Below are 11,752 nucleotides of genomic sequence, written 5' to 3' on the forward strand. Positions count from 1 at the left end.
AATGGAGGTTAAGTGGCTTACCCAGGACCACACAGCTGGGAAGAGTCTGAGGCATTCAAAAAGATTTGAACTCAGGACCTCCTATCCCTGGGCCTGGCTATCAATCTACTGAGCCATCTAGCTGCCCCAAGAATCATTCATTAGAGAAATGCAAATTAAACTAACCATGAAGGTCAGGTTTAGGGTTACCTCACACCCAGCAGAGGCCAAAAATGACAGAAAAGGAAAATGATAAATGTTGGAGGGGGCACAGAAAATGGAGACAATAATGCAATTAGTGGAGTTGTGATCTGACCCGATCCTTCTGGAGAGCAATTTGGAACTGTGTCCAGAGAGCTCCCAAACTGAGCACTTCCCTTTTGATCCAGGTCCACATCCCAAAGAAATAAAAGAGGGGAAAGGACCTATTTATACCCAAATATTTTTTGTAGCTCTTTTTGTGGTAGCAAAGAATTGGAAACTGAGGGGCTGTTCATCAATTAGGGAATGGCAGAACAAACTGTGACATATGATTTTAATAGAATACTATTATGCTATAAGAAGGGACAAGAAGGATGATTTCAGAAAAATCTGGAAAGACTTACAGGAACTGATGCAAAGTGGGAGCGCTGCACATCATAACAGCAATATTGTATGAGCAACTATGAACAACCTAGTTTTTATCCTGAGCAATACAGTGATTCACGGCAATCCCAAAGATTCAGGGTGAAAAATACAATCCACCTCCAGAGAAAGAACTGATGGAGTCTGAATGCAGACCAAAACACCCTACATTTCACTTTCTTTCTTGATTTTTTCTATCAAGATCTCTTCCACAAAATGAAGAAAATGGAAAAATACTTTCCATGATCCCACTCGTAAAATAGATATCAGATTGCTTACCATTTCAGGGAGGGGGAGGGGAGTAAGGGTAGGATGGAAGGACAGAATTTGCAACTTAAAATTGTTTAAAATAATGTTTAAAATGATTTTATATGTAATTGGGGGAAGAACATATTATTGAAGTGCTTACAAACAAAAACAATCTGGTATTGGCTAAGTAAGGAGATGAAAAATTCTATATATCTCCAGAGAGAGAATTGATGAACAATGACTGCGGACTGAAGCAGACTTTTTCCACTTTCCTATAAAATCAACCTATCAATTGGTGGAGCTGAGAACAAATCCTACCATTCTAGAAAGCAATTTGGAATGATTTTTTTAAACCAACTAAAACATCTTTGCTCTGAGAAATTCCATCTCTCTCTCTCTCTCTCTCTCTCTCTCTCTCTCTCTCTCTCTCTCTCTCCCCATCTCTTTCTCCTCTCTCTCCCCCCTCTCCCTCTCTTTCTTTATCTCTCTTTCCCTCTCTCTGTCTCTCTCCCTCTCTGTTTCTCTCTCTCTGTCTCTCTCTCCCTCTCTTCCTCCCCCTCTCCCTCTCTTTCTTTATCTCTCTTTCCCTCTCTCTCTCTCTCTGTCTCTCTCCCTTTCCCTCTATCTCTGTCTCTGTCTCTCCCTCTCTCTCTGTCTTTCTGTCTCTGTCTCTCTGTCTCTCCCCCACTACAGGATGGTCCAAAGAATATTAAAATGGCTCAAAGGCTTAACAGAGTCTGGTCCATAACTAATGACAATGCTGGGGACTTCAATTGGAAACTAAAGACGAGCACTCACTGGGTTTGGATACGTTAATTTTCTCCTTTGGCAATGGGGACTCTGGAGCTATGTTGCAGTATTACTTCAATGATGTGCACTAGAAGGGTACTCGTGTTCTCCAGTTTACTTATGTGTTCTCTTTCAGAGCTAAGAGAGATTTCTATTTGGCTGGGGTCGTGCTATTCTTAGTGTATCAAGGACTGGCCCACGGAGGATGATACAATTCCATTCTGGTTCCGTAAATCACAAAGAAACTTCATAGTCTGCTTCCAACCATTTAGTGACCAAATGCTGACAAGATTCAGCATTTGGGCATAACGTGGCAAATGCTAAGGGATCCTGTGGTTCTCCCCCAGTCCATGACAGTGAGAGTGGGGCAGGTCGCTGCATCTATTGACAGGTGAGCCAAAAACTAGCTCTGTTAATTCTTGTTCAACTCACAATGTGGCATCGAGTAATTACAAGCCTTCTAAGGAGGAGGAGGAAGGCCTGGCCTTTCTCTACTGGACCATTCTGCTGAGCATGGCCACACAGCAGCCAGGGCAGGGTACTTTACTAGGGGACCTTCGACTTGGCCCTGGTTGCCTTTTCCACTTTGGGTCTGTTTATGATCTTAGGTTGATGTGTCTTTCTCCCAAAACGCATGGGGCCAGGTCTAGGGTCAGGAGACTTAGCAAGCACTCCAGTGTTACCCGAGAGGAGACCACTGACCAGGAGATTAGCCCAAGGCTGGTCATTTTACCAGAGGATGCATATGTAGGATTGTTAGCACTCCTGCCAACTGCTTTATGCTTTACTGAGGTCAAAGTCTCAGCCTTCTAACGTCATTGGGATGCTGAAAACCTAACCCTATCCTCAGGCTTGACAAATGTCTGGCAGGCACATAGGGAGTGCCCTAAATAGAGAGCTATAATAATGCTGCTGCTGTAACTGTAGTTGTAAGGTAAGTTACTGAATCTTCTTTCAAGTCACTCCATTAGGGAATGTGGCAAAATAGGGACACTAATGCATTGCTGGTGGAGTTGTGAATGGATCCAACCATTCTGGAGGGCAATTTGGAACTATGCCCAAAGAGCACTAAAAGCCTACTTGCCCTTTTATCCAGCCATAGCATTGCTGGGTTTGTACCCCAAATGGTTGCACAAAAATATTTATAGCCGCTCTTTGTGGTGGCAAAAAATTGGAAAATGAGGGGGTGTCCCTCAATTGGGGAATGGCTGAACAAATTGTGGTATATGCTGGTGATGGAATACTATTGTGCTCAAAGGAATAATGAACTGGAGGAATTCCATGTGAACTGGAAAGACCTCCAGGAAGTGATGCAGAGTGAAAGGAGCAGAACCAGGAGAACATTGTACAAAGAGATGGATACATTGTAGCACGGTCAAATGTAACTGACTTTGCTACTGGCAGCAACACAATGACCCAGGACAATCCTGAGGGATTTATGGTAAAGAACGCTACCCACCTCCAGAGGAAGAACTACAGGAGCGGAAACACAGAAGAGAAACAGTTGCTTGATCACATGGTTCAATGGGGACATGATTGGGGATGTAGACTCTAAGCAATCACCCCAGTGCAAATAATATGGAAACAGGTCTTGATCCATGACACATGTAAAACCCAGTGGAATTGCTCATTGGCTATGGGAGGAGGGTGGGGGAGGGGAGGGAAAGAACATGAATCCTGTAACCATGGGAAAATGTTCTGAATTAATTAATTGAATCTAGTCACTCCACTGATGGGCACTGAATCTTTTCTAGTGAGCTTTCTTCCTTGGTGTGTCTGGTTTATCCCAATACTTATTGAACATCAGCTGCTTTTGGACTCCCCCTTTTGGGGGGGGGGGAGGGAAATTCAAGACCTGAGCTGTAACTTAAGCTGTAAGAAAATGGGTTTTCTGTCAAGTGAGCTGAAGAGAATGAGGAAAGGATGCCCAATACTGACTGTTTCATCCCGTGACACTGATGATGGCTGTTCTGATCATTCTCAGTAGTGTCATGGCATCTAGGTAGCACTCTAAGATTTGCAAAGTGATTTATACAGATACTATTTTGTCCCCCAAATGACCCTGGACGACAAGTGCTATTATTATCGTTCTCATTTTCCAGGTGAGGAGCCTGAGGCCGGAGGAGTTTATGTGATGTGCCAGCAAAGGTCTAAGGCCAAACTTGAGCTTGGGGCTTTGTGACTCCATGCACCGTGCCTTCTGCTAGCACCATTTCTATAAGGAGGTCGAGATTTCTTCATCGATGTGCACTTGCACACGTCCACGGGCAGAAGACTCCAAGATCTACACGTCCAGCCTTATCCTCTCCCCTGAGCTCAACTCAAGGATTTCCAACTGCCAGTTGGGATCTTTTTCAGATCCTCACCTTCTGATTTAGGATCTCTACTAAGTATTGATTCTAAGGTAGGAGAGTGGTCATGGCTAGGCAGCTGGGGTCAAGTGACTTGCCCAGGGTCACCCAGCTGGGAACTGTCCTGGGCCACAAAGCTGTCCCTCAAACATCTCAAACTCGATATAAAAAAGCGAGCCCTGTCACATATCCTGCCCCAATCCACCTCTCCTCTTTCACACCTCCCTGTTTCTGGGGCGGCCACCACATGGAAATCGGGTCCGAGAGGGAGGGAAATGGCAGCTGGCTCTCCACTAAGCAAGCCACCAGGCAGCCTAAGAAGGAGCAATGCTCCGAATGAACAGCCCCGAGAGCTAATTGCTTCCGGGTTCACTTCTGAGCGCTGAAGCTGTGGCAGAGGACCACAAGATAAGCCCACAAGGCAGGAAAGAAGCGAAGAGCAAGAACACGAAAAAGAATATGGCTGGTCCCTGGCAGCCAGCTTGCCTCCTTCTGAGAGATCCCCCCTCGTTCCAGCCAGGGACGTGCTCGGTCTTGGGTCTCTCTGCCTCCTCCTCCTCCCCCTCACTTAGCCGAGCACTTGGCAAATTTGATTCTGGCTCCAGACCTTTCTTTGCCTTCTTGACGTGGGGCCTGGCACGCAGTAGGTGCTTCCCCAATGGCTACTGACCGCCTCACCCTGCAACACCTCTCGCGTCTTCTCTCGCTTCCCAAAGGCAGCGCTGTAGCCGAGAGCAGAGCCTGTCGGGCCTCCATCTCCCACCCCAAGCTGCAGGCCTGAGCATGCACAACTGGCCCAGCAGTGAACGCCAGGGGCTCTGTGCTCCCTCCCGGCCAAGGTGCAGCCTCTCTTTGCAGCTAGTGGCCCCCTGCATAGCCCTGCCCGTCCCCTCCCCGGAATGCCGTCCCTCCTCAGGTCTGCTTCACAGAACCTCTGCTTTCCTCCATGGCTCAGTCTGATCATCCCGATCCCATGAACCACTCCCAGACGCCTCAGCCTGCGCGGGTGCTCCTCCCAAACTCCTTCTGCCCATTTTACAGGGAGTTCTTCCAGCAGTGGGGATGGGAACCCCTGATCCGCTGGCCTGGGACACGCCCCTGGATCTGGGCAGGCTCCTTTCATGTCTGAGTTCCAGGCCTCGGGGACTGTGTCAGAGGTTCCGAGAGGGTGGGCGCCCGATTGGGAAGTTCTAGGCTTAGGGGCCGCTCGGACAGAACCGAGGAGAGCCAAGAGAGACAGACCTGCTGAGCGCAGCCCCGGCACAGGCCGGCTCCCTCCTCACCCCAGGAAGGTACCCCAGCCAGGACAGATCAGGCTTCCCTGCCCTGGGTTACTGCCAGCACGCCTGCTGCTTGGGCCCTAAATGTTTAAGGTGGATGAAGAGACATCCCGGAGCTCCTGCCTCCTTTGAACACAGAGAAGCCCATTAGGCCGCCGAGCCCGGACACGAGCCAGGGCAGCCATGTGGGATGGAGGAGATCCCCGGCCCCAAGGGCCAGGAGGGGGCCAGCGCCCCGGTCTTGAAGGCCCTCTCTGTAGGGTTACGATTGAGCCTGGACTCCATGGACCCGGCTGAAAAAGCCAGAAGAGGCTCACGGGCACTCGTGCCCCCAAGGCCTGCAGCCCTTTGGGTGGGAATCCATCCCCGCTCAGCCCCCAGGGATGATTGGTGCCTCCTGGCTGTCTGGGCTAAGCTGTAGAGCCGTCCAGCGGAAAGGACTTTGCACTTGTATGTCCACCACGCCTAGGCTCGTGCCTGCCCAGAGCAGGGACCTTCCAAAGAGCCGTGGAAGCCGCCAGGAGGAGGATGAAGCTCCGCTCCGGGAGGCGCCCCGTCCACCAGGACAGGGCAGTGGCGGCCTCTTTGGCTGGCCCCGGCCTCCATGTTGGGAGAGGTGGGCTTGTGCAATGACTCCGGAGAAGGGCAGAGGAGGGAGAGCCAATGAAGGCTTGTAAAGTCACATTGGGAGCTGGCGCAGGCCCACTTTGCTGGGCAGGGCAGGCGTCAGCCGCCTCAGGAGCCGCGGCCCAAGGAGCACCGAGGGTTTCAGGGTGAGGAAAGAGAAGGGGGCACGTGTGGCTTTGGAAGGCCTCCGCCTGAACCTTGCACAGAAGAGACTTCGATCACCATTTACGGAATGAACGAATGAAAGAAATGGCCCACATTCCTGAGGGGCTTCTAGTCTCTTGTTTGCTTTTTTAAAACCCCTCACCTTCTGTCTTAGAATCACGAGGGTGCATTGGCTCCAAGGCAGAAGAGCAGCAAGGGCTAGGCCATGGGGGTCAAGTGACTCGCCCAGGGTCACACAGTTAGGAAGCTTCGGAGGCCACATTTGAACCCAGGACCTCCCATCACTAGGCTCGGCTCGCCATCCACTGAGCTATCTTGCTGCTCCTTTTTGTTTTCTTTTGACAGCTGCCAAATGGTTTTGCACAGAATTTCTGTTCACTAATGGGTTTAGTGGCTGAAGGAAAGGTGACCTATCAAGGGTCTGGGACCAGCTGCAGCCTCAGTCTGGACACTCATCCCCTAAAAGGGCCCCTGCTGGCCCCTTCTAGGAGGACCTTCTGGGTGTCCTGGACCCCCTGGGCAGCCAGTCTGGGCAGACCGCAAGGGCCGGTTTCTCAGAATCATCAAACACAGGAAGTACACGGCGTCGGATGGCAAAGGAAATCAAAGGGTGGCGAAAACGCCGTGCAATGCAGGAAGCCCATCCATGGCCCCAGATGAAGGGTCTCAGAATGAAATGCCGGCTTCGTCGGGACCAGAACTGTGTCCCACGTGCACCCCCCACCCCAGGGCCTCGGACGTGGCACACGGTAGGGACAGAAATGCTCTCCTGCTCATTTCTTCACTCATTATTCCTTCACGTATCCATTCTCGACAAATAGGTCCCCCTGAGGCCGGCAGAGCGAGTAGGACAAAATCCCAGCAGGGCCCTTGGAGTTAGCCATCTACGTATCTCTTTTCTGGGAGAAGGGGAAAGAGCAACTCTGTGGGACCCTCAAAGGTCAGTCAGGCTAGGTTTGGGGTTTTTTAGAAAGGAACCAAGGCCCGGCTCTAGTCAGAGGCCTTGGGCTCAAATCCTCTCTCTGCCATTTACCATCCGTGTGATCTTGGCCAAGTCACCTGATGTCCTCATTTCTCAAAGCTCGACATGATGAACCCTGAAGGCCTTCTCACTGCACATCCATGCTTCTGAGGGCTGGGCTGCTGAGATGCACAGCTGGCTTCCTGAAAGCTTAGCTCCGGTCGCACACAGACCCGAGGGATCCATGGCGGCCCCTCGGCCTCAGCTGGTATGGAGCTTGCCTTCGCTTTCTTCTGCCACAACAATGAGGTTCCCAGTGGACAGATGGGAGCTGTCCGCCTCCCCCCCCCCCCCAGTCACCAGGAATGATTGGCCCCGCGGCGCCCTCATCACTGGGTAAGCAGAGGCAGAAGCAGCTGGGGAGGCCCTCACTGGAGCCAATGGCTCCCCGTAGAGGGCTCCATTTGGAATATATCTGAGGAGGAAAAGTGACGGGAAAGGCTTTGTCTGGAAAAGCCTGGCCTAAAGCAAGGTCTCCAGGCGGTCAGAGAGACGGAGACATCAGCCAGGCTGCCCAGGAAGGTGCCCGCGCGAGGGAGCCTCAGCCGGAAGAGGCGCCTCAGCCTCTGGGCATCGGCCACGCTCTGGTGTTTTCTCTTCTTCTTGACATCCCCAGAGAGGGGCCCAAAGGCTCTTGGACTTAGAACTGGAAGGAATGCAGAAGGTCCTCCAGGGCAACAAGGAGCCAAAGAGCCTGAGAGTCCCGGCCTGGGGCCTGTGGCGAGCCACCATCAGTGTTTGTGCTCAATATTGGGGCCCCAGAAGTCCTCCATGAGCGCTGGCTCCCTCCTTCCTTCCCTGCGCTCTTCTCTGGCCCCCAGAACAAGCCGCCTCGAACCCTGAACCCTCTCGCCGCCCCCCAAAGATGCTGGATCCAGACCCTGCTGCCGGGGGGTGGGGTGGGGTGGGGAGTCCGGCCTAGTTAGTCTTTGGAGCGCACAGCCCAAGGCCGGCATCTCTGGACAAAGTCCTGGGGCAGCCGGCCTGGCTTAACAAAGGCCATCCAGGATTTAGAGCCGGCTTTCCCAGGGAAGCCCCCAGCCTGGGCCCCTCGCCTTGGACCCCTGGCCTGGCCGGCTTCCAAACAAAAAGCAGCCCATGTAGAAGAAAGCAGGCGGGCCTTTCCAGGAATCCCCGACGCTGCTCCGACACGTTATTTCAAAGGGGGGGGGCGGGACTGACGGTGAATATAAACAGCCCCAACCCCAGGGCCGAGCCCAGACAAAGGCAAATGTTCAGGCTCCCCCTGGCTCCCCTCCCCCTCCCGCCTCCTCTCCCCAGGCAGCTCTGGCTGGGACTAGAGAAAGGACCAGAGGAGGGGGAGGGCCGGGGGGCAGCGGGGGAGCCGGACGCCTGGCCCTGGCCCCAACTCGCCAGCTCTCCGGGGCTCCCCGAACCCGGCTCCGCTCGGGCCCAAGAAACGTCCCCTCAGGCTGGCCCCAAGCATCGGTCTGCTGACCCCAGCCTGCCTGCCTGCGGGCTCCGCTGAAGCCGTGCTCGGCCCCCGCCTGTACCCACCCGCTCCGGACCAGGATCCACAGAACCCGGGGGGGAAGGGGGGGCAGCGCGCCGGCCTCTTCTCCGCCCGCGGCACCCACGGACGGGAGTGGGGTGGGGGTGGGGGTGGGGAGAGCCTCAGGGTGCCGCTGCCGGGAGAGGAGGATGGAGGGGCGACGGGGGAGGCGGGCACGGAACGACAGAGGGATGCAGGGATGCAGAGAGGGCCGGAGGGGAGGATCGCGAGAGGGAGGGAGGGAGGCACGGGCAGAGTTCGAGCTGGCAGGCTCGAGGCCCGCGAGCGGAGGGCTGGGGACGATCCTGGGCTCACCATGATCCGCGGGATGCTCTTCTTGCCTTGGTACGACATGTTCAGCCCCCGCAGCCCCCCCGCAGGCTCCCGCTTCCGCCCGGCTGTCTGCCTCGGTCCGCGCCGCGCCGGGGGCTCTCGGGGTCGGGGAGGAGGGGCGAGGGTCTAAGGTAGCCCAGGGGCCGGGGTAGGAGGGTCGCGGACACCGAGGGGCTGGAGCGCGGTAGGGGGCTGTGTGCGCGCGCGCGAAGTGTGCAGGCGAAGAGACTGTTGTTCTGGGGCTCCGGGGCCCCGCCCCCAGGCCTGCCCCGCCCCCTCGGGCCCCGCCCCTCCTGGCGCCGCGGACGGAGGTGGGGGGCGGAGCTCCGCCTGCATAGCGCTTTCTCTTCCCCTGCAGGCCTCCCTCTTTCCCAGTGGAAGCGGGCTCGGACCCGGGCTGGGCTCCCAGGAGGCGCGTGGCGGGGAGGGAGGGCGAGCTGGGTCGGGGAGTGCCAAGGGTGTGTGTGGGTGCGGTCTGGCTCCGGCCTCACTCCCCCCAGTCCACACTGGGCTCCGTGGGCAAAGGCCGGGAGGCTGGCATGGTTGTGGGCACGGGGCCAGAGGGAGGAGGTGGGGAGGCCGGCCGGCCGGGCCGCTGAGACCCTGGAATGGGGGGTCAGGGGGTGCGGGAGGGAGACCGGAGCTGCCGGGCGCGCCCGCATTCGGTGCCAGCCTCTGACTCTCCTTTGGTCCATTTCGGACTCTGCCTGGTCTAGTTCGGTCCCCAGAGCTAGGCTGCTCCTCCCCCCGTCACTCGCTGCCCACGTGCAGGGGCTCCCCAGCCTGCAAGTCCCGGCTCTCCCCTCCTCTCCCGGCCTCGGCCTCCCCTTCTGGTCAGGGGAGAGTTGGGGCTGGCCCTACCTGGGGCTGGCTCGGAGGAACCCCGGCGGCGGCGGCGGCACATTGCGAACTGGGCTCCCGGGGCCCGGGGCCCTCTTGGGTGGCGTCGGGGGTGCCGCTGCGGGGCTCCGTGGCCCGGGACGAGCCGGAGCTCGGGAGGCTGGTCCTCCCGGCGGTGCCCGGCGACGTGAAGGTCAGGCTCTTGTTCTCAAAGGCGTCTTCCACGTTGCAGAACATACCGCCGAACTTGGGCCGGGCCTTGGGGCTGCCCGAGCCCCGGGAAGAGAAGTAGGAGGGCAGCTCAGGCTTCCCGGCCCTGCCGGCCATGGAGGGAGCTCCCGAAAAGGCGCCGCGGCCGCGCCCTGCGCCCGTCCTGGGTCCGGAAAGGGGTGGCCGCCGCGGGGAGCCCGGAAAGGTCGGCGCCGGGCTCGCGAGCTGCCGAAGCCTGTGGAGCTGTCCGGGAGTGGGTGGTGCTGAATGCAGCGGCCCAGCCTGGGAGTCCAGGAGGCCCGCCCAGATGCCTGGAGGGGGGATGGGGGGAGGGGGCCGCTCCCGCCACTTACTTTTCTCTCTTGGACGGCGGGGCGGGACTAGTGCCTCGGAGGGCGGGAGAGACTGGACACCCCGACGTCCAGCCCAGCCTTCTCGGGCCGGGCGGCTCCACCCGAGAACGTCCGGGGAATGCAACGGGGCTGCCCTGCCGGCGCAGGGCCGAGGCTCCCGTTCCGGATGGGCTGCTGGGCCCCCGGCTGAGGCCTGGCCTCGGAGCTTCTTCCGAGCGGCCTCTCTCACAGCGGAGGCTCCGACTCGGGCGTCGGGAGGGCCGAGCAAGAAAATGGCCCCTTCGCGCTTCGGGGCTCCATTCCCGGGGCTGCCTCCGCCACCTCCTCACGCCCCTTCCAAGGGCCACGCCGGGAACACCCAGCCCCGCGCTGGCCCGGCTGCCTCACTGTCGTCTGAGGGCCCTTCGGCCATGGCGGGAAACCCCGTGCACTTTGGGGAAATGGGAGAAGCGCTGCTGCGGCCCCGGGGCGCCCCCCAGACCACTCTCCCGGCTTCGGGGGACCTCAGGGGTCTGGAGCGGAACCAGGGGGCCCCCCAGGCACACCGAAGAGCTTCCCTTATTCAGAGAAGCCGAGCCCCTGACCCAGGAGAGGGCCAGCAAGGGGGCCCCCGAGCCAGGAGCTCCGCGCTCCCAGCTCCCTCCTCCCGCGGCGGCTGCGCCGCGGCCACTCGGCCGTGTCGAAGGTTTCAAAGAGTTTTATTACGAAGTTGGCAATAGCGGGTTATTTTACAAACGAATAGAAATCTCGATAGAGCCTCGGAAGCCCGATACAAAAATATGGGGAAATCTGGGGACCCCGTCACCGGCCCGCCCTCCCGCCGCCCGCCAGCGGCCCTCCAATGGGGCTGTTAAGACCGCGCGAGAAGCCCGGAGGAGCCGCCGCCGGCGAGCCACACTTTGCCGGAGCCTCCGGCTCACCCTCGGATTTCCTGAGTTCGCTAAAGCCGCTCCACTAGGCTGGAAGCTCTGCTAGTTCTCCAGGCGCGCCTGAGGACCGCCGGCTTGGCTGGTAGTCAGCTTCCGCGCCCGGCAGGCTCCGACCCCCAGGATCCCCGCCCACACGCTGCTGCCGCCGCTGGGAGAGACGAGGCCAGAGTGGAGGGAGCACAGGCAGCCGAGGGGCCTTCTGGCTGGCTGGCTGTCTGTGTCTATTTGTCTGCCTCTGGCTGTCTCTATTTATCTGTCTGTCTGTCTGTCTGTCTGTCTGGGGGGGGGGGGGGGGGGAGGGGTGCCGCGGCTCACGGGCCTTGACGATCCCTTTCTGGTGCCTGGAGCGGCTCCAAAGGGAGCTCCCTGCGGGAGGAACGCTGGGCAGGCCTTCTCGAGTGTGTTGGTAACCCGTCCAGGTGTGAGCGTGTAGTGGGGGGAAGGGACGGAGATGTCCTCCAGCCCCCCCCCCCCCCCCCCCCCCCCCCC

At 57.6% G+C, this 11,752-nt stretch overlaps 1 protein-coding gene across 1 annotated transcript in view; it reads right to left on the minus strand.

Moving 5' to 3' along the window:
* DPYSL4 (dihydropyrimidinase like 4) overlaps nucleotides 1–10,098 on the minus strand; it is a 69,726-nt gene extending 59,628 nt beyond the window's left edge. The window contains exons 1-3 of the mRNA XM_044662929.1: nucleotides 9,914–10,098; nucleotides 8,688–8,719; nucleotides 7,931–7,969 (exon numbers count right to left, since the gene is read on the minus strand). Of these exons, the coding sequence (XP_044518864.1) occupies nucleotides 7,931–7,969; nucleotides 8,688–8,719; nucleotides 9,914–10,098 (256 nt within the window). The remainder of the gene's footprint in view (nucleotides 1–7,930; nucleotides 7,970–8,687; nucleotides 8,720–9,913) is intronic.
* Nucleotides 10,099–11,752: the final 1,654 nt, after the last annotated feature.

This window comes from Gracilinanus agilis, chromosome 2 (assembly GCF_016433145.1).
Source record: "Gracilinanus agilis isolate LMUSP501 chromosome 2, AgileGrace, whole genome shotgun sequence".
In the NCBI taxonomy this organism is placed as follows: Eukaryota; Metazoa; Chordata; class Mammalia; order Didelphimorphia; family Didelphidae; genus Gracilinanus; species Gracilinanus agilis.